This window comes from Xenia sp. Carnegie-2017, unplaced genomic scaffold, assembly GCF_021976095.1.
Source record: "Xenia sp. Carnegie-2017 unplaced genomic scaffold, XeniaSp_v1 HiC_scaffold_13, whole genome shotgun sequence".
Lineage (NCBI taxonomy): Eukaryota > Metazoa > Cnidaria > Anthozoa > Malacalcyonacea > Xeniidae > Xenia > Xenia sp. Carnegie-2017.
The window spans coordinates 1,734,806-1,758,220 of record NW_025813436.1 but is presented as its reverse complement, the minus strand read 5'-3'; the positions used below and the strand labels follow the sequence as shown (position 1 = coordinate 1,758,220).

Below are 23,415 nucleotides of genomic sequence, written 5' to 3'. Positions count from 1 at the left end.
GAAGAAGCAAGAAAATTTTTTGATAGAACTATTCCGATAGATTGCTTCATGACAATTGAAAAATTTTATAAGGATAAATTTGCATTAGTTATCGATCTACGCACCTTTCAAGAAAAAAATATTGCTGGTAACGGAAAAAAAATCGTTAATACTCAAAACGGTATTTTACTAGAGATTAAAAAAAGAGCATATACAAAAGATTTAAACTGTTACATCTATGTCATTAGTGATGCTCTTGTTCAATTTGTTAATAATGATTTACAAAGTATTCAATACTAGAATAACCAGTAATATATAAATGAACACACCCTTTAATATGATTATTGTAGGTATGACGAATTGTGGTAAAAGTCATTACCTTCTAACATTGTTAGAAGAAAACTTTAATAGACATTTTGATTACATTATTTTATTATGCCCAACGCTATCATATAATAAAACCTATCAAGAATGGAAATATATAAATGATTCTGATTTAATTAAGGTAGAATGTGACCAAGATCAGGTAGATATTGTTTTAAAATATGTTAGTGATGTATATAAAGGTACAAACAGTCTTATTATACTTGATGACTGTGCGAGTTGTTTAGATGTTAAAAATAGGACTTCTGAATTAGTTCGTTTAGCATTTAGTGCTCGTCATTATGGACTTTCTACTATTGTGGTTACACAACAATTGACAAGTATTGCCAAACCTTATCGTGAAAATATAAGTTATTTAGTTGCATTTTATAATACAAACCGCAATAATATGAAAACAATATTTGATGATTATCTTTATGGTTTTGATAAAGATGATATAGAAGAAATAACAAAAAAATTGAAAAAGAATAAATTTGCTCATCTATTTATTCAACTAATATATCCATACCAATGGAAAATTGTTATTCCGCAATAAAACATGTGTTAATATATATGCCAAAGCGTAAAGAGCCTGAAACAATTGATGATATAATTAATGAGATTGATTCCGCAAATGATACTATCAAAGATGCTGTATGTGATGATAATATACAAGATAAACCGCAAGAGGGTTTTAATAAAAGAGATCAACTACTTAAACTAGCTGAAGATGGTGATTTAGACAAGTCAGTTGCTTACATTAAAAAAGCTAGTCAAAAAATTATTGATAAATTATACACTGAATACGAGAAAAAACGATTACAAAAAGCTAATGAGTTTTTAACTGATTTAGTTATATCAAAATTTTCAGATATATTAAAAGGGTTTGATGCTATTGAAGACTCAAAAGAATTAACAAAACAGCTTAAATCAGACGACCTTTTAAAACGAGATGTTTATAGTTTAGTAGAAAAAATATCACCCCTATTACCTTTTCTAGGTTTTTTATCTGGTGGTATAACAACCGTTAAACATGTTTACGAACATAAAAATAATAAACCGGATATAAAATCTGAGGAATAATATAAATGAGCTTATTTTATGGGCATGATAAAACAGATATTAATGTAAATATACAAGGACCTGTAGATAAAACACATCTATCAGATAACTACTACACTAAAACTCAAGTTAATAATAAATTTAATGACCACTATAATAAAACTCAAGTTGATAATAAATTTAATGACCACTACTATAATAAAACTCAAGTTGATAATAAATTCAATGACCACTTTACTAAAACACAAGTTAATAATAAATTTAATGACTATTATACAAAAATGAATCAAATTCCAAGTATGCTTTGACTTATGATTTATCCAAATTCTATACAAAGAGTGAAACAGATGGTAGGTATTCTTTGACTTCTAATTTAAATAAATATTACACAAAGACTGAAACAGATGGTAAGTATGCTTTGACTTCTAATTTAAATAACTATTATACTAAAACACAAGCTGATGGTAAATTTAATGACTACTATACTAAAACACAAGCTGATGGTAAGTATGCTTTGACTTCTAATTTAAATAACTATTATACTAAAACACAAGCTGATGGTAAGTATGCTTTGACTTCTAATTTAAATAACTATTATACTAAAACACAAGCTGATGGTAAGTATGCTTTGACTTCTAATTTAACTAACTATTATACAAAGAATGAGATTGATAGCAGAGTAAATGGTAAAGTAGTACACCATAGCAATCAATTAAATTATAAAAATTTTAATACCCGACAAGATATTATCAGAATTTATTTTAAAAATGTTAAATTTATTGAATTTACACTTTTATTAATAAATCCATCTGATAACTCTAAAACAATTAAATTAGATATGATGGCAGATAAGATTAAAAAAAAATTTATCATTAAAGTAACAAATGATAATGAAAAAAAGATAGTTAATGCATTACTAGATTTATATCACGTATACTGTGTTGATGATGATTCAAAAATATTTTATTATTATTGAACCAACAAAATCTTCAGTTTCACTAGGTTATGACGAATGGAAAAGAAAATGGCTGGCAGCATTTAATGGATTAACCAAAATTCAAGTTTATTCACAACATCAATCTACATTATCTATGTCATTTAATGGTTTTTCACAAAATTTTAGGGCTACTATAGAAGATAATATTCTATCAACTAAAAAATTTGTAAATGATGAAATCGAAAAATTAAAAAAATTTATTAAAAATAACTATCAAACTAAAACTTAAGATGAAGAATAATCCTCATGTTTGACTAATAACTGTTTGTAATAAGTAATTAATACAAAAGCGATATACAAAAAGATTCAAAATCCTGAAACAATTATTAAAAACACTTTTAACAAAAATTATATAACACTCGCTTGACAGACAAATTAAAAAACATATAGATTCCATAGTTTTGTAAAACATTGTATTATACATGCGCTGATGAAATGTGCTATCTACATTAAACAACCATTGTTGAAAAACATGCACTAAGACACGCGCGCTGCTACTGATATTTTAATAACAATTTATTATTAAAGACGGTTTTTTGAAGAGCATTTTTTAAGCCTCTGTTATTCTCGAATATTCTTCGAATATTCTTCGAATCCAATGGGAGGCGACCCCAATTTTTCACTTCGTGAAAAATTTTCCCATCGTCGCCTAGAATTTGATGGGGCTCCATCCCCTGCTCGAGCACTTTGTGCTCTGCGCTGCCGAGCCCCATCAAAACCAATGCTTTCTTAACATTTGTTTGTAAAGACCGTTTTTAAAACATATAGATTCCATATTTTTAAACTATAGATTATAACCTCGAGATTTTTACCCACTGGTGTAGTAGTAATACACATGGGGGATTCGAATACATAAAAAGTAAACTTTTTATGGATTCGTACCCCCATGTGTATTACTACTATTACTTCCGCTGTAGAAGTTTCTGGTATACGACGCACCTCAATCCAATACTCAACGACGCTCATATAATGATTTGATTTTCAGGTATTTCATATAATGAATTGATTTTCTGATGATATACAGCCTTCAATTTATACAACTGATTACACTAAAATGGGAAAAATTGAAATGATAGATGAGCAATAAACTACGTGTATGTTTCTGGTAAGTTATATTTATAAAAGAATACTTTACAAACACGAATCAAATGAGAAGCTCTTTGTTAGACTTCGTCAACAACAAATGTGCAAAGAATGTATTCGTTCGGTTCTTATTTTCAACTTTAACTTACATAACGCATAAAACACCAGAAATTTACATTGTTACTGTTTGTAGTGATAGACAAAGGTCTTAACAAGATTGTATTTCCTCTCATATTTCCTTCAGTTATCATTCAAACTACAAAAACCTGTAAGGCTTGTCTTCCGCTGCATCATAGTTACTTGTTATGAGCTATCTCGTAACCTATTAACTGGAACTTTACGTCTTCATCGTTGATTTAAGATCCCATCTTTATGAAAGGAATGTTGACCTCTCCGAAATAGGAAGTCGATTTGATTGTGTGATGAAGGTTTATGCTATTGTAACATGATGAATAGCATAATTGAGAAATAAAAGACATAAGTTTGAAAAACTTAGAAATAATTTGTTGTGTACAGCAGACGGTGTGGTGAGAATGTTTTCATAAGAGAATATTCGAGTTGCGTTTATGTTTTGTTTAGGATAATTAAACTATACTTTGGTAGGGATTTGTCATCGACGACTACAGCTTTGGAAGTACGAATGCTTGACAAATGGACGCAACCTCAATACAACAATAAATCTCTACAAGCAGCTTAGAGCGACTTTTCATAGGGACCAAAATCTTATTCTCCGCAATAAATCTATTTGTATAGGTATAAATTCAAAATGTTCAAGGTGCTTCAATGCCTTTGACACTCGAATTTCAAAATTAGGTCATCAGAAACATCTAATATAGCTGGTAATTATTGCTTTACTCTACACTCTTTCTTTAACAAAGATCTCCAATATTAACATACAAAAATATGTATCATGACATGTTCTGAGGGGCTTGCAAGGGGTACGTACGTCTTACTGAGCCAGTATAATTTATTAGCAAAATGTCATAACGGCGTATCGTATTTTCAAATTCATGCACTTCTCAGAATGAAATCCTGGATCAGGCCTTGTATTACCTCATTGATTATTGCCTTTCGAACTTTTCCCACTTTTCTCTTTAAATGGACAATTTTTCTGCACATAAGTGTTTTCAAAGAGACGATTGTTTTTAAAAATCATTACAGAACTCTAGCGAACTGCTTTGTTTTCTGTAATATTTTGCATCGGCATAAAGGTGTAAGGAAAGCATGAGCGAAACTGATAAGCCTTGTTCGCAGACAACCTGACAGATAAATGTAGTGTTTTTGATCATGTATTCCTTTATGAATATTCATGTTCTATAGGTCTCACAATTCTCACTTCAAGAGCACATTCACAAAAAATTGTAATTTGTGAAAATTGAAAGCCACTAGATTTGTATTTTTGACCCAAATATGTTTTTTGCACCAGATACAAAAGAATAATTTTTCCATTTTCATTTACAGCTATAAGTTTGCGACGCAAACATTAGATTTCTTCTTAGTTTAGAGTTAAGGCAAGTATTTCATTTGTCAATGTGATGGACAGTTTCTGTTTCAAAAGACTGTTTGTTGCAACAGCACCATTGCAAGCAATGCATAAGATATTTCAAGTGATATTTATTTCTTTTTTAAGTCATGGCTGAAGCCACTGAAACCAACTACTTCGAGGGAACACCTTCAAGAGATGTAGCTGCACCAGCTTTGAATAGTTATCAGGTACTATACATAAAATATGCAAAATGACAAAGTATAAATATTTTGACAAGTAAATGCATCGTGAAAACTTTATCGTCAAGTCGTCGAAAGCATGATTAGCACACGTTATCGAGGTATGTTTTCTTCAATATTTTTAACTAACCGTCCGCTGGAAAAGTGTTTTAACTAGTAAGACTCTTTCTAACTTGAATGTAAAGAAAATCAATTTTTATTCTACGAGATTTGAAGCAAATTAGAACAGCATTGAGGGCAAGCACTTTTTCAACACGTATGCTGAGTATATCGATGAGAGCATACAATGAAATACAGGGCTTATGCAACTGAAGTCTTTATTGAATGTATACATCTTTACATACTGACGATGTATCGATTGTATTTGGTAGCTATATAGTATGCCAACAAACTTGATTTCTTTCCTTTTTCTTTAAATTTTCAGTGCTGTATGCTTTCAACAAAAAGTTTTTTCCTCCTACCTAAACCAAGTAACGCTTGCGTCAAGTCTGCTCTTACAAATGCATTATTTTACTGACCTCTTTTAATTTTCTATTTCTTCACCAATTTTTCGATCAAACGCACATATTTATGAAGTTTTGATAAAGGTGGAAATTACATATCACTTTTATGAATTAACAGCTTCACAGCCAAAATAACTACAATTTAACGGAATTGGACATTTTTTGGTCGTCCATTTACTCCTACATAAGTCATTTGTCTCCAGAAGAGACAGAAGAAAAGAGACAACAATATTGTCGTTGCTTTCAATCGATTCTTCAAGCTTACCAAGAAAAATTGAGGGAGAACAAACGTCTCAGAGATGAACTAAATAAATACAAACTAGAAAACAGAAAATTAAAAGAACAAGTCCGAGAATTATGGACACACAATACGATTTGCTACCATTGTGGCAAAGAAATAATTCCAAAGCTCGAAGATGAGGTAACGTTTATGGTAGTTTATTTCTGTATTGAATCAGTTTTTCATCCTATTTGTGTTATACTGATTTCCATCACATTTGAAGTAAACAAGAAACTATGAAATTGGTGTTAGTTGGTATAAGGGCGAAAAGTCTATTGTGATATCTTACCCACAATTTTTTAATTTGTACAAACTCCATCCTGTAATTATTTCATTATGGATTTGAATGGAAAATCTCAGCAATAATATTTCCTCGATTATTTATTTGGAAAAGCAAATTTAGGAGTATTGGGTTATTTTCGTGCAATAATGCTTTTCAGGTAGCAGAGAAACTGACAATGGCAGATGGAATTCAAATAAAAGAACCCCAGCAACACACTGAGAGTTCAATCCCTGCGCCAAAGGAAGATGACGAGGTAAATATGACCGAAGAGAATGAAAAACAATTATAGAAAAGCTAAATATTTGTGATTTAAATGATTGTATACGCACTTGCGCTGGTAGAATTTCCTGCTTTGAAAAATTATAACCGACAGATGCTTGAATGTAAATTGAACTGATATAATTTATTTTTGACTTACGCTTGATTTTCAACGAAGAGGATTGTAAACTACTGTTGCTAGGAAACACACTCATGCCAAATAGTTGACACGGCTGTCTTGTAAAAGTAGTCCCACCAACAGTTTTGATAAATATATTTCTACTAACAGGGACAAAACTAGAACGTTTAGGGGGGGGGGTGAATATTCTTATGTATTAACTACTTTGGTTTGCTAGCGATTATAAGTTCAAACAAAATCAGCAGGGCAGAGCTAAATATCAGAATATTCACCCCCCCCCCACTTAACGTTCTGTCCACTACGTCTAAAGAAAGGAGAAGCAAGCCCCCGAGGTGATGATCAACATAGCATAGCAAACAGACGCATAAATTAGTTTTACTGTTTCCTAGATTATTCCTGAATCGTGCACCTAAGATGCTCAGATTAAAATTAGAACTCATCTCATTTTGCTATTTGCAACTCTGTCTAGGACTCTTCGGATGAAGAACTTGGCACATTATTTACTTGCGAGTACGCACCATGTGGCCATGTTGCCTTATTGCATATGCTGGATAGATCATACATTAACTTTTGTCCGATAAAGTCTCTGTTGAAGACGGGAAAGACTAAAAAGGATTTGAAGTGTTAGAGCATATTGAAAAGCTTGTTAGATGAAAACGTATTGGCGATAATCCATGAGCAGTCTGGCATCACCACAGGACATGAAGTTGCTTTGGAAAAGGCAATGGAAATGTTCAAACTTACGGTTCCCGAGCGTAAAGCAGGAATTTTGCTTTATTCAACTGACAGCGATGAGCATTACAATCATTGTGTGAATATGTACCCAGGGGCGTAACTAGACTTAAAGTAATGGGGGGCGTGGAATTTGCCCTGCAAAAGGGCGTTGCCCACAAAAACAAGGACATGCATTACAATTTCTTGAGTAAACACTATTTCTGAGGACAACGTTTCAGTGACAGTTTTTTTGCAGTGGTTAACATTTTCAGCCAATATGTTTAATTCAGCTACGCAAGTTTCTCATGACAGGTGAGATTTCTCTCTCTCTTCTTGTTCGTTAACAGATTCTTCTTCATCAAACTAAAAAAGACCAAAATATAATTACTTTAGAAATATCATTTTAAAAAATTGATTTAATTATTTCAACGTCATACTCAGATATTACAAACCACATCCATATTTTCCTCTTCCTCTGAATCAACTTCATTTATCTTGTTATCTATTTCAAATATTTCCTGGCATACATTGTGTATTTCTAATGCCACTTCAAGGTTTTCCTTCAAGGTAGCATTTTTAAACAGTATTTAACGTTAAAAAACGATACATTGCCTGAAGATTGCTTTGGCATGAAACCCAGACTCCCCGAGTAGCAACATTTTAAGAAATATAATTTATTAAATTATATATACATATATATATAAAATAGACAATAGCTGTAATTTTTTCGGAGTTTCACGCAGTAGGGCGATCTTCAGGCAACTGACAGATTATTTATTATACACTGCATATACAATTCGTTACGAGGTGTTAAATTAACGACGGCATGCACTAAAAAGTTCAGAGCGTTTATTTAAAATTTTCTTTTCATGTCCTTTTAGGATTAGTAGTCTTTTTTCAAAACAAACATGGCAGGTTTTTCGGTTTTGTTCGGTGGTGAAAGTTGTTTGATGAAGTCCCTCTTGATGCTGTAGTTTTGTTTGTTTTTTTTTTCACATGTAACAGGGGCAGTTGGAAGGATCTAAAATAAATAAGAATACATTGAAACTTTATAGTATGAGTGTCCTTCACAATAACAGAGATAGTTGCTTCTGCAACAGAGCAGAATAACAAAGTTTTGTGCAACACGAATTATCAATTATTTCACATAAATTGAACGGCACTTATACAGAACTAACCAGCAATTTTCTAAGAGATCTATAACGCATGCTAAAGACTTTCATTTTATTTACCATGTACATATATAAGTAAGTGACATTTTACTAACCTTAGAAAAATGAAGCGTTGTTTGTGATGCTTCTACAACATCTTGGGATACCATTGTGTTTATTTGAACTGTGCTTCAAAAAATTATCAGCATTCATTTCTGCACCACAATCTTTACATTTAACCTTTCGCCTATAAATTCGTGTACGTTGAGGTTTTGTTTTTTTTGCGCAGGGCTCCTGAACGTTATCATCTTTAATTCTAGTTGCGCCTCCCTCTTAAGAGAAATTTCAATTAAATTAGAAATGTTCTGAGTAAACATCAAAATTATGACAGCGTACAATGAACTCACTACTCTCCTTCGGTAATTGTGGGTCTACAAACTTCGGTAAATATAACTAACCTTCCATTGAAAAGTAGTCTTTCTCGCCCAAATATACAAAACCGCATAGAATTTGATGAAATTATTGGATTGAAGCTCGCTCACGGCTTTCTACAATGCAAAAATTAGCATTAGCATGTTTTTACATTTGCAATCATTGTATCAGTTAGGTTTTGTGATGTAGCCATCTACCTTCTTTAGTATATATTGACTTACACCAACAAATAGAGATATTACAGATAACTGTTATGATCACATTTAATGTTCAACGTCAATGTCTATGGTCTACGATCTATCGTACAATGGTTAAATTACTTATATTTATACAAGATATTACGTGTGGATATATTTGTTTCTTTACTAAATATGGTTAATTTACAATCAACGGAAAGCTATTAGGAACTATAAAAAATATTGTGATTATTGCACATAAATATCTCTTAAAATAATCAATAATTAATTATTTACCAATTACAGGAAGAATATGAGAGCATATCTTAACAGTATCCAGCGGAATCTGTATCTGCATTTATACTTACTTCATCTTACACATCTCACAGACACGTTGCACTGTAGAATTAAGCCAAAATTGTCAAAAATGAAGGTTTGTTATTTCCACTTAGTAATCATTTAGTTGTTTTCAATGGTATGGCAATTTTTCTACTTTCTGAACACTGCCCTGTCACTTGACGGCAATATGCCCTGCAAAAACACAGCTTTCAGCAATTGGGGGGTGTCGCACCCCCCACACCCCCCCAACAGTTACACCCGTGTATGTACCTTAAGAAAGGTAAGGTGAAGGTTCGAGATAACACAAAAGGTAAAATTTTTATCAATGGTTGTCAATACGTTCGTACAATCCAAGTCGCTGTCTTAACCTTTGATGAAAAAGATGGAATGCCGCTTCTCAAAAAGAAATGGCGCAATTGTGAGAAGAGAAATTGTGAAAAGGAGATTAAAAAAGCGTCAAAAACCCAATTAAAAGATGTTGTATTGAATCAAGAGACAGATATAACTGACGTCCCTCAAGACATGTAATGCGTAGTATCAATGACAATGTCTTTCAAGAGAGAAGAACAGGTTCTAAAGGAACTTTACGAACGAATATTGATAAAGTAATACTGGAGTTTGATATAAATGAAGCCGATGGTTAGCACTGTTTAACACCATCACAGGAATTCAAAATAAATCAGTAACGAACGAGTAGGCAGTGAATAAATAAAGGGGATATTCTTTAATTCTGTTGTCAATATAAGAACGTAGGTTTAAAGGCCCGTTCATACAACCCGTTTTGTAGGATCCAATTGTTTCGGTTTCCGACTTTTAATTGGTTGTTTGTTCAGACGGTCCGATAACTTTGTTGATATTTATATTCGCTTGGATAACTATATAGTCTTGACAGCAGCCAATTGTGCTATCCAGTACATTTATTGATATATTGCGTATTTTTATTCTTGTTTTCGAGTCTTTTACCTGTCAAATTTGGGAGGTAGAGAGAGTAAAAAGTTTGAGGCTAGTCGGCTTCCTTTCACAAACCGGATCGTGTGAACGGACTATAAAGCTGGATTTCCACTTCCCGGTAAGGACGGAAAACGGTAAACGCCAAACGGTACAGGCATGCGCAGTAGAAAATGTAGCACCGCAAAATGGTATGCACACCGTACTGCTTTCCAATTTTGAAAGTTGAAGTCAAGTCAACTTTTTTCCGCGGAATTCATACCGTTTCACTTTTTAGCTAATCAAATTATACCACAAAAATTGACTCCTGGGTAGTAGCAAGATGGCGGATAATACTGAATTGATGCTCACAAAATTATTAAGTTTTCAGAGAAGCAATCCGCATGTCAATTATTATGGTAGCCAAATATTTACTGGATCTGAAGAATGCACGTATATATTGGATCAAGATATAATGCAGAAGACGACGGCGACTGAAGATGTTTCCAAGGAGCAGCAACTGCTTAGCCAAACCAGTGATAATACAATTTTGGACATAACGAAGAGAGCGAGTACTCTTTACAAAGTCAGAATCACTTCAGTAGTAATTTGATTGATGAAGTGAGGAATTATCCTTGCCTATGGGATTTGAAGTCCAAAGGGTTCAAGAACAGTGTTATGAAGAAACAAGCATGGTTAAAAATTTCAGAGCAACTCCATGTGCAAGGTACAGTCTCTAAATATGCATCAATGACAAAGCATCCTTTGACAAATGACAAGCAGGAAGCTTATCATGTTTATTGTGGTAACCAGAAATGAAAAATCTCTCATGTTTTTACTTTGTTACATGCCATTTCATGTGTTTATACCTGTGTGTTTGCATGCCTAGCATTACATCTAAAAAACCATATTGTTAGTTTTGTCCTAGTTATGTAAAGTCCATAGCAAAACTTCAGATGATATTGATATTTTGTTCATAAACTCATTTGCAGATGCATTTATTTTTTTGCTATTAAACCAGATGTGTATAAAAATATTGCGAGTATTGCACACCACATGTTGTGTTGTGCTTTCTTTTTAAATTTGTGACTTGGTATGCTTTTGACAACAATTAGTTATTTTACCCATATGTTTTCAGCAATTGAAGCAGAAAATGAGTTCAAAGGTTAAGAGAAAATTTCGAAAGTGTCTGAAAAGAGAGAATTGGAATCACGATCTGGAGCAGAAGCAAAAAAGTTACCCACATGTGCCTTCTTTGTTGAATTGAGTTTCCTTAGAGATAGTGTTTCTAATAGAAAATCAACAAGCAATGTGAATGTACCCAGACTATCAGATAGTCGATCATCGTCACCATTTGATTTAACTCAAGTATCCTCAGGCAGTTCCAATGAAAAAGCAATTGCTGCACCTGGAATGAGAAATCCATCACCCAAGCCCAAACCATCCTCAGAAATCATAGCAGCCTCAACGAAACTCGAAAGCGAAAGAAGATGATGACCCTTTGAATGCAGCTCTTACTGCAGCAATAGTCAAAGACATTAATAAATCTGGTGAAGACACAAATGATTCTGATTTACTTTTTTGTAAAAGTCTGGTGGCACCTTTAAAACAACTCTCATCTAAGAAGAACAAGAGAGCTAGAATCAAACTTTTAGAGGTATTAATGAGCTTTGACATTGATGATGAATGATTAACTGCATGCTATATAACTGCATTAACTGGAACTATAAATACCATTTTGATGTTTAAGTTCTTGTTTTATTTAATTCTAGTGTGTTTTGTTGAAGGTAAATTGGTTTTCAACTGATGCTTGTTGTTTTGTCATTTATAATTACAGTTGCTTTTTCTGAAGGCCTTATCACGATTAGAGCATTAAAATTCTGGTTATATGTGGGTATTTTTATACAAGTTTATTAGAAAACTAGCATACTTAAAACTTAAGAAATTACAAACTTTCTACATTATATATGTTCTACTTTACTCATATGTACATGTTTCATTAATGAATGCTCCAACAATTGTCAAACCCAGTTAAAGATAACTTGTATTATTCATGTGTTGCTGTGACATGCTTCAATTGCCATGGTACTTGCCCTGCCTCAGACATGAAATAATCACAAAAATTTTCTTGTATTCTCTTGGCTATTTTACTGTAATTATTAGAACCAAGTTGTTGAATGTCAGCCAACCCAGCTGTGCTATGAAATGCTTCTACTTCGTTGCGCCAGGCTCCTTTTTTAAATCCATAGCTGTTTTCGGTATCTGCAAAACCTGGAGGACAGTACCTACTTGCCTCAAAAGATTGCCATGCATCAAGTAATTATGCAATGCCACAACTGCTTTTGTTGTACAAACGACCAAGTCAACTTTACCAATAATAGGGCGTCGCCAAATTCGGAAACGTGCAGCAGCTATGCCAAATGAGTTTTCAATGACCCTCCTAGCTCTAGACAAACGATAGTTATAAATCCTCTCTTTCAAAGAGAGTACCTCGCGTGGGTAGGGTTTCATCAGTTGCTCAGACAAACGGAATGCCTCGTCCCCAACAAAAACATAAGGAAATTTGTTTTCTGATCTAGGTATCTTCTCATTTCTGGGTAGATGCAAAAGATCATGTTCTATTGCATATCCTAGATTACTACTAGAAAAAACGCCTCCATCACTATTTCTGCCCGAGTCTCCGATATCTACGAGGGTGAACCGGTATTGTGCATCGCACACTGCTAAAAGAACAATTGAGTGAGTTTTTTTATAATTAAAGAAACTCGACCCTGATCTTGCTGGAGCTTGCATGACTATATGCTTGCCACCAATTCCTCGGAGATGTTGGTTCTCTTTTTTCACTGCACTTGGCGATTTTAGGAGCAACAAGCTGCAAAAGTTCTTCGAACTGGGATACGGACAACCTGATGTATTTGAAGTAGTATTCCCTATCAAAAAGTCTCATCTCTTCTACAAGAAGGTGAAACTCTCCTTTTTGTTTTCTTTCCTGAAATATTCTTCGAACCCACATTCTCTTTTTGTATTTTTTTCGCAGTTGCATTCTTCTTTTCAATAGCAACAGCATCATTAATGTTTTTGTTCTAAGTTTAGCCACGATGATGCGCATCTGTTTTAAAATGTCCGCCAAAACAAGAGGAAATTAATAAACGGAAAATTTCCTTCATGTGTACCGTTTAACGTTTACCGTTACCGTCCTTACCGGGAAGTGGAAATCCAGCTTAACACCAGTTATTAACTTTGATCGTGTGAACGGACTATAACACCAGTTAGTAAAAGACTCGAAAACAAGAATAAAAATACGCAATATATCAATACGCAATATACCAGTTATTGATATATTGCGTATTTTTATTCTTGTTTTCGAGTCTTTTACCTGTCAATTTTGGGAGGTAGAGAGAGTAAAAAGTTTGAGGCTAGTCGGCTTCCTTTCACAAACCGGATCGTGTGAACGGACTATAACACCAGTTATTAACGAAGATCAGAGTAAAGGAGCAAAGTGTGGGAAAAAGTAATGTCGATTAAAACACAAAAATTGTCGTACTTAAAAAGCGTCAAGTTAACACCCTGAAAATTTTATAATATATGATCAATTATTATTATAATTATTATTTTAAATTAGATGCCGTTTCACAAGACCTCATGCTGTTGTCGGGTGAATACTCTGCATATGTATTCCCAATTTTCAAAGCTGGTTGCATTTGCAATATGGCGGTTCGATGACGCACACTTAGTGAAAGACGTTTTGACTTTTATCACTATACGTTTACTACATCCTTTGAACATTTTCGTGTGACAGGAAAAAAAGTGAGTACTTAATACCGATTACTTTTTGTATCGTGGTTTTAGCCGGTTCAAATAAAGAATTTTCGCTGCGTATTTGTAATTGAGTATCAAGTTCGTAATATCTGATTAAATTGATTAAAATTGACGCTTTATTGACTTCCCAGAAAACTTCAGTTCAAATATGAATAAACTTGAGTTGATTTTTTGTCTTTTCATTCAGAGAAAGGATTCTCAAGCCAAGTCGTTTTTTAGAAAATTGCGAAAATGGCAACGACAGAGCAAACAGTTGAAAATAACAACACGCAAATGCTTGACGTAGTCGGCCGAACGCAAATTGTGACAGACCTGGACACAATAAAACAATTGGAAAATACGGTAAGTGATTACCGAAGGTGTTGCGCAGCAAAAATCAGTAACATAATTTGCTTAGCTGTTTAATTGCAGCACCCGCAGACAATTCCTAATCTAGTTGTTAATTTGAACAGTTCATCATAGTTTTTTATGTGTAAATAGACTCTTTACAGCATGTAAGTCCAGTCTGTGTTTATTTCCCATTATTTATTGCCTTGTGCTTTCTTTAAAATATCAAATATTGTCACAGCTTAATCAAATATGAGCGAAATAATGAATGCCATTACAATTCTATATTGGAAATGCTTAATAACTTATTGGCAAAATAAATTATTTTGCCAATAAATGTCAAGTTAAAGTGATTATTAAATGACCTCGAATGTTACAATTTAACTTCATTTGTTGAAAGATGTTTTTGTTTGAAAAGTACGAGTTATTGCTCTTCTAAGCAAGTTTCAGTATTGCTATGTAAGCATTTTGTTGCTCAGTTAATTTAAAAGCTAGATTATAGTTAGTTTAGTTAGATTTCTAAAGAAATGTGCATATATAGTCATTCTCTATAATCTGGGTGATTTCCCATTTGACCCCTTAGGCAATGTTTACCTTTATTTAGGGGCGATTATTTGAAGCAAAGGCTTATTAATTTGATAAATTTAGCGCTTTTTGCTTCTTTTTATGACGTTAAACGTTACCAATGACATATAATACACCGAAAATTTAAAATACTATAGCAATCGGGTATACGGTCTGCAAGTACCCAGAAAAAGTGAGTCGAAGCTTGTTATGCTTAAGAGCATTTGATATTGTGTTTTACGCTTATATTTTTCCAGTGATAGCTATGTTTTACATGTTTTCACGTCGAAATTGCATTTGCCCTCCGCTAGGAGTTGAGTGCAGTAACTGAGGTTTCATTGCTATTTCAAACAAAAGCAAATGAAACAGAGGTTTTTTCCCTGTGATGCATCATACGCTAAATAATGTTCAATGAAACAAAGAAACAAAGAGTCTTTAAATTCTTTCATTTTGCGACTACGTATGAAATGCCGAAAAGTTTTCAGAAATTGTTGTTTGTTGTTGCAAACAACAGAGGAGTAAAGTTTCAAGGAAAAATGCTTCAAAAAAAATGCAACCTTTTCATATCACCCGACGTTAAAACGTTGCAATAATTTCTCCCCCCCATCCCCAGGAAGTCGGCAATTTGTTACGGAAGCTAAAATCGATGAACACTCTGTCACATACTTACTCTACCTGTAAGCCTGATCCTAAACCTAATCATAGCCCTAAACTTAATCCTCATCCTAACCCAACCTGATTGTTGTTGGCAGTCCGTTTGTGGCAAGGTGTTCCACAATTGTGTCTTGCCGATTGTGAGGCAACCGCAATTTGTAAGTTATGTAATAATTTGTCTCATATTGTGTTCAGGCGTAAAGTTCCGTTTCCACTTAAGAAATTTTTGCTTAGAAAGGAAAATTTGTTGCATATCTGTTTTTTCAGGAACAATTTTCATTTTACATTCATGCAAAGGTGGGAATAAATATGGCGGCCTTAAATAGACGTATATTATTTCTTTTGCTGATAAGAAACCGCTAGTACACAAGGTTGGGCACACAAAATAAATACAAGAAAATATGTTGTAAGACGAATATTTGCTGAAACAACGACTAACGGCAAATTTGCCACTTTTATTCGGGAAATAAGACTTGTAGACCACAAATACTTTTCAAACAATTTTATATTAATTTATGCTAAATGTTTCTAACATCTGTAACTTGATTTCAAAATTTCTGCTGGAATAAACACTGTTTCCACTGGAAAATTTGAACGCATCTCTTTCATTGCTTAACACATGCACAATCTGGAAAATTTTACTATCCGTGGAAAATTTCTTAAGTGGAAACGGGCCTTAACTTAGCACAATAAATTTTCTTAGTTTTGTGGTTACTTGAGAATTTACTCAATGTTTTGATAGAGAGATATCATGCACTTGATTTTTTATCTGGAGGTTTTATAGATGGTTGGTAACATTTTTCCAATACCATTGCCTGCATTTACAGGTCGATTGTCAAAAAGAATCCCAAGACAAAATGGCATTTGACTTGGAATATTTGCAGTCAGTACTTTCCTACGTGTCAAACGTCCGTGTTCTAATATCTTTGGAAGGTGAACATGAAAAAATTCATGAGTATTGTCGTTTGATTGAATCTATTGCTGAAGTTTGTCAAGTTAAAGTCAGAGAGCTTAAAGAACGTTACGATGAATTCAGTTCAAAGACGTGCGATGAGTTTTCCAAGATGAAAATTGAGGTAATTTTTGTAACTTGTCATTTGTGATCATCAAAATAAGTTGACAACCATGTTTGTGCGCATTTTTCATAATATTTGATGAACAAAAAATGGAAAACTAGTCACATTGAAGCAAAGATTTGAGTAGCAAAGAATTTCTTTAAGAAACTGTTCATATTATCACCTCCAGAACAACACAATTTATCATGCTTAATGAAAAACCAAATTTTCCACTTACCTAAGTCTGCACTAACACAAGACACAATCACTTGAGCATGTCACCGGAGAGAAAGAAATCAATTTTTCAAGTTTGTCACGCTTATTTCAGTAGTGCAAGATCTTTCAAAACAACACATTTGAGCATGCGCAAAAGCATTATTCCAATCAGTTTATACAGGATGTGTGAAAAAAACTGATTATCTTTCTCTTGGAAAACGATATTTTTAAAAAAATATTTGTCGATTTCAGGGGAGGAAAATTATGCAGGAATCTTGTGTGTCAGATCATGGCGAAGAATACCAAGATCCCCCGGTAGGTTTTAATTTTTAGGCATGTTTTCAGACTTTATAGATGGGATTCTTAATTTCTTCTTCGACGTCACTGTCATCAAACTCTTTTCAGCAAGAAGCAATCAAGGCAATGAAACCAGAAGAAAATGAAGATGAGTTGAATGGTTCTTTGTACGACAGTGATGTTGAGGTTAGTAAGGTGATTGATGAAGCGAACTCTTTACATCCAGTGTCAAAGTTCTTTTGAAATGGTACTTTTATCATCATACTGAAGCTCTTGTTTTTGTTCTTTCAATTTTGGTTTGTGTATATAGGTGTTATTACAATTCAAGTTTTGTTTAAGCATTGCCATAATATTTTATCGTTATTTTTGGCGATTTTTAGTCTCAAAATATGTTGGAGACCGAAAGAGAAAGACTTCCACTAGAACGCAGTAAACCTTGGTCCGAGCATCAAGTACGTAAACTAATTGCTAACAAAGGGAAGTTAAAATTTTTTCGAAATCAATAGTTCTTGGGCTTCGTCTTTGGGAAATATTCGCTCATAGATAGCTAATTTACACTTTTTGTCTAATTGATGATTCTCTTCAGATTTCAGCCAATCATATTCTAGATTGCATGATTTAAAATCCTAATCTTTGTTACAAGCCACATATTAAACAAATAGACAACCAATGCTATCCTATTTTATGCTATTTGATCATATTTTCACATGATCATAATTGCCGTTTTCAATATCAGTCACACTGCGCTTTCTTAAAGTGTTATACTTCCAATTTTACTGCTTCCGTAGTTCTTTATACAGTTACGAAATAAGTGTGTGGAAAGTAAAGAACCCATACAGTCGAAGTGTGCATTGTACATTGTTTATAGGGTTGTTTTTTGTCTATTTTAGCCTCAAAATATGGTGCAGAGCGAAGGGAAAAGTCTTCCACAAGAATCCGATGAGCCAAACACAGACAATCAAGTATGTGTATATATTATTGCTAAGTATGGACAATCCAATTTCCCCAAATATGTTTTACAATATCCCATAAAGACACATTCAAATCCAATAAAGAAACCACATTTAGACAGATGACTTGTAAACTATTCCATTTCTAAAACATGTCTTATCTGTTTGGTTCGGTGGATTCTAGTTTAGCCATTGAAACCTGAAAATTTCGATAATTCATCCATTGGAAACGAGGTGCCCAGAAACTCAAACGGAATAAATTGAGTTTAATGTAGGCTAGTTATAAGTCCGTGGTATCATAGCTATAATTGGTGGGGAATATATGCATTTAATCGTAACAAGTAATATATGCATGTTTTAGTCCAAAGAAAACAGTAGAGTTCAAAAGAAGTGAATGTGGTAAAACATGCATGTATGAATATGCGTCGCAACCCTCTTCCTCCAAATTGTCGAGTTTGTTACGCCACAACCTAAAATATATTATATTATGTTTACAGTTATTCTGCCTCGATCCAAAGAAAATGATTTTCTGTAAACGGTCATGTGGTTTAGTTGCCCTGCAGGTGATGCTCTATGAAGAAGGAGTACGTTTTTGTATGTCAAGGTTTTGTCAGAAATTACAACAAATTATGGTGAAAGATTTAATCGAAAACAAGGAGACAAAAATGCAAGAGAAGCTTGGAGAAATGGATCGTTTGTTGCCATGTACAAAAGTACTTCCTGTCCTAAATGAAAAGGGCTTCTTGAGAAAAATATTCCTCAAACGGTGCATGGATGACAACAGAGGGCTTCTACTGGAAGATGTGAAAAACGCTTTTAAAAATTCAAAGCGTAATGCAGGTGTTTTGCTTTATCACACGAATAAAATAAGCCATTGCGTTAATCTGGTGAAACACATGAAGGAAGTTAAAATTTACGATGGGACCAATGGTAGAGACAATCCGATAGACTTTGATAAAGCCCTTTCTGCTCAGGTTGTTGTCTTGTCTTTTACAGACGATGAAAATGATGAAAACTATGGAATTTCTGTCATTGCCAGTAAATGGTTTGATTGCTATTCGGACATTTGCAAAACGGAATATGTCCAAAGTCACGCAAATAATAGAAATCTTAGTTGTTCAAGTAGGATGGATGCAGCTGATGTTCTTTAAACTTAAAATTTGTTTTAGGTGTTAGCCAAATTCCGAAACTTCCCACCCTCGGTCAATTATAAAGAACTCAAAAAGAAGCATGTGAACTTAAATAATATAGATTTTACGCCAAACAAGAAGACATTGACACCTCATCCCACAACTTACGTAGCAACATACCGAGCATCCCAAAAAATCCTATCGACCTTCTCTGAAGCAACAAAAGAACCAAAAAAAAAGATCAGGATATTATACAAATAGAACCAATAGAAAAGAATGGGAAAATGCCAATTAGGCGCTCATTATGCCAATCAAAAAAAAAACAGATAAAAGCCTCACAGGCATAAACCACCAAACGACCTGACAAGTTGAAAAGTTGTTACCCCAACAAAGAAAAAATCCAGAAAACGTAGATAACACACAGGTTGCAAAGCTTCTTGGGTCTTAAATTATGGACCAATATTATCTCACTTTCTTCCGTTCGATTTTAATCTATAGAAATAGGTGAGTACATGGGATAGCGATTTTTTTCAAGCCTACTACAATAGCAGTTATATTTCTTCGATAGAATGAAACATTTTTACAGTTGAATAAACTTTTAATAGAAATGTTTCGAGTGCTTATGGACGAACATGTGCGAGTGAGTTTTTTGAAATACTGCAACGAAATACTACCAAAAGGCGTGCGATATTAGCAGTCTTGGAAATTTTCCAACATTTATAAGCATTCACCACAAAAACATTACTTCCTGACGTGTTTTTAATCTTTGTATTTTTTGTAATTCTTGAATATAACACGATGCGATTGTGGAAATCTTTGTTTAATTACAACTGCCTCCATGTTTTTTTATGCATTAAAAAAAGTTTCTTTGGCTTTCAATGCCTTTCTGCCAATCAGGTTACAGTATTTATTTTACACATTTTCACAGTGCAATTACAGAGTTTCTACTGAACAATTACACTTCTTAGCTTTGCAATTACAAATAAACTGCACTGCAATCTGCTACTCGCAGTTTAGATATATCTGAAAATGTTTTATTCACATCGTGACTATTTTTCCTTTAAAGGTTTTTGAAAGAAAAAATAAAATCCTATCTACTTACCAAGTGCATAGCATTAACCAGTGGCTATTCAGTCGTCTTCTAACCGGCCTTCTGAGCATTGCTGTACGATCTGTGCTGTAAGTATTCTCTCTTTTGTTATCCCTGTAAGAAAGTGAAAATTAGACATTCGAATGAAAAGATCGAGTGACGTCAATTGTATACCTGAAAGTGAAAACTTTTTGAAAAACATGCATGAAGTAGCTATTTAAATCATTCAAGACTATGCTAGAGAATCGTCTTAAAACTGAACGCCTATAACAGTTAGATATGAACTAGTGCAAAGGAGTTCATCAAGATCAAGTCTGTTGTCTGAAGTCTTAAATTTATTGTCGTGATACTTGTCTATATGGGACTTTATATTTAAGCTAAGATACACAAGAAGAAAGATGAATTTCTGTTTTTGCTTTTGATCAATGGTTAAAACTTAGAAAGAAAAACCATTTCAAGGCCTTTAGTTTTTCAATCAATTATTTACTTTTAGCCAAATTCTTCATATGTTGATTTTGATGGCTAAGTTACTTTATGTTTTCTACTCGTGCTATCAAACAAACGAAACAGATATTTATTCGTGGAAATGCTTTATCAACAGAGCACTGAACCAGACAATTTTTAATTATTTTAAGAACAGAGTAAACGTTACGACATTTAACAGTGCGAAGAAAACAGTTTCATCGAATCATTTGGTTGCCACATCACGTGACCATTTATGCCTCTAGGTGTTGGATAAATCGATAAAGCTATAGCTATAAAATTTCTGATAAAGTTGAAAAAACAATCGCAAGATAAATTATTAATTTATGTATAATAGCTAGTTCTTTATAACATAACAATAACGCTACCATTTTCAAATTTTGTCTGATATTTTGATATGAGTGACGGATCTATGACACATCAATCAGAATAAATTATTGTAGCTCTTTTGGGGTTTAAAAAATACCTTAGAGGAAACTTTTTTGATAAAATTTTATCATTTAGAAATTCAATTATTAGTTTTCTTCTGAAATTATTTCGTATTAAAAATTGAGCACCGAGCCAATAATTTATTTTGACTAACACTGGATCCGCCATTGTAACAGAATATATTTAATCACAAAACTAGATTCAAAAGAGTTGTACGTAAAGTTTTTAATATTATTAAATTTGGCATTAATGAGTGTACACATCATGTAATTTTTTCTTTGGGATCTAAGTTTCTTTATTACTTGAAGTATCGCCTATCAATTACAAGTAGCTTTACAATTTTAAATCAACTTTTCTAATGAAGTACTATGGATTATGGTATGCTATCTCTTAGAAAAGTGGAATCATATTCCGGTATTTTCAACTTAGATTTTAAGAGATGGCGGACGGCAGCATTTTATCCTTTATCAGAAAACTTTAAAAACAAGGCTGTATAATGTCATTTTAATTCACACATTTGATCAAATTCAGCACACAATAAGGATCGAATATCACTTTAGCAACTAGCAATCTCGTAAGTTTTGCTTTCTTGCAAGTTTGTTTGCCTGGTACTTCACCTTATACTTTTTGAGGGTAAAATTTACCTTCGGTAAATCAAATGTATTCACAATCTTTCGAGCAATCATTGATTCGATAACAAATAATTTACAACAAAACAACGAATATATTTGAACATTCAAAATTGACAACACTTGCTCTAACATCAACCGATAAAAAAGCTCTCTTGATGAAGAAACACCAGAGAAATCTTGGATAAAAATATCTTTGTTCACAACATCTTTTTTTCTTGTAATTTCAATTTCATCCCTCGACGTACAACTACGTCAAAGTTTATGCATCTTTTGTGCATTGTCCTTCCTACGTCAAATTTACTTTCGTTCCTGACCCAAAATTGTATTTGTCGAATAGATCAACCATCATATTCTCGCATAGTCCAATCTTTGTTTCAAATTCCACTGCAAATATAAATAGCTTTTTTTAGCCACGGTAATCTGTACAAAATCGAAAATAATTCTTGCAGGACGAAAATATCATACAATGAATCGACTCGAGCTATCTTTGCTAGAAATATCACTTCGAAAATGCAAGCATATTGCTTCTTCATGGAGGTTGCATAAATATTGACTTAGGCCCTGTCTACACGTATCAAATATTGTTTATGACTTTTCGGGATGTGATTAGAAAAAAGTAACAAAAAACAGCGCTTTCTATATAATTGTGTTATGTTTACTACCATAATACAAGTGTCTTTACTTCTAATCTAAGACTACTTTTACACTACGCCGGATAAACGCTTCTTTATAATTGGACTGGGTTTGCCCATATCCGCGTAAATTCCGCTGCAGTTTTGCGGGTGTCCCTCGCTGTTAAAATTCGTTATTTGTTTGTGAAAGATGTCGCCATTTTTATTTGCATATTACTAGATGTTTTTATCTCTAGCCATAGGTTATGAAAAACAATGATATTTAATAATTACAACGGAAATAGTCATCAAAAGCTTTTCAGAACGTAAAATGATCACCATTTTCAACTATGTGTCACAATACGGGACGAATTAAATGGAAAAGGTTTCTAAATTGTAGCGAAATTTTAATGGTTAGCTATTTACACGACAATGCGTAGCGCTTCGTTTTCTTTGACGACGTTTAGAAAGAGTGGTCGTATCGCTCTGGCAAAAGTGCAGAATAAACGCAACTTGGTTCTGTTACTTTTTTATGCCGTTTTCAGGCCGATCCGAATAAGTGTAAACATAGTCTAATACATCTCATACGATTTTTCAGTTGTGGGACCAAGGACATCTCAGACACGTCAGAAAACCCTTTTGAAACAATATGGAAGCAACAATTGTTTTCAGTGGGAAAAACATGTAAAAGTCGCGAGAAATTTGAATGACTTCACTTTGCACGATGCAAGGCTTATGAGCAAAGTC

The 23,415-nt window shown here is 33.3% G+C and overlaps 1 protein-coding gene across 1 annotated transcript; it reads left to right on the top strand.

Moving 5' to 3' along the window:
* The first annotated feature begins 14,116 nt into the window (after positions 1-14,116).
* On the top strand, positions 14,117-21,683 carry LOC124449377. Its single transcript, XM_047000301.1, has 11 exons — positions 14,117-14,218; positions 14,418-14,572; positions 16,603-16,851; positions 17,299-17,361; positions 17,452-17,529; positions 17,724-17,795; positions 18,234-18,305; positions 18,791-18,856; positions 19,463-19,927; positions 20,490-20,602; positions 21,149-21,683. The coding sequence occupies exons 2-9, from the start codon at positions 14,462-14,464 to the stop codon at positions 19,682-19,684; spliced, it is 933 nt and encodes a 310-aa protein (XP_046856257.1). The 5' UTR covers positions 14,117-14,218; positions 14,418-14,461; the 3' UTR covers positions 19,685-19,927; positions 20,490-20,602; positions 21,149-21,683.
* Positions 21,684-23,415: the final 1,732 nt, after the last annotated feature.

Coding starts and splice junctions, on each gene's coding strand:
- LOC124449377 (XM_047000301.1), top strand. CDS start 14,462: ATGGCAACGACAGAGCAAACAGTTGAAAATAACAACACGCAAATGCTT. Junction 14,573..16,602: donor TAAAACAATTGGAAAATACG/GTAAGTGATTAC, acceptor CTGCATTTACAG/GTCGATTGTCAAAAAGAATC. Junction 17,796..18,233: donor AACCTTGGTCCGAGCATCAA/GTACGTAAACTA, acceptor TGTCTATTTTAG/CCTCAAAATATGGTGCAGAG.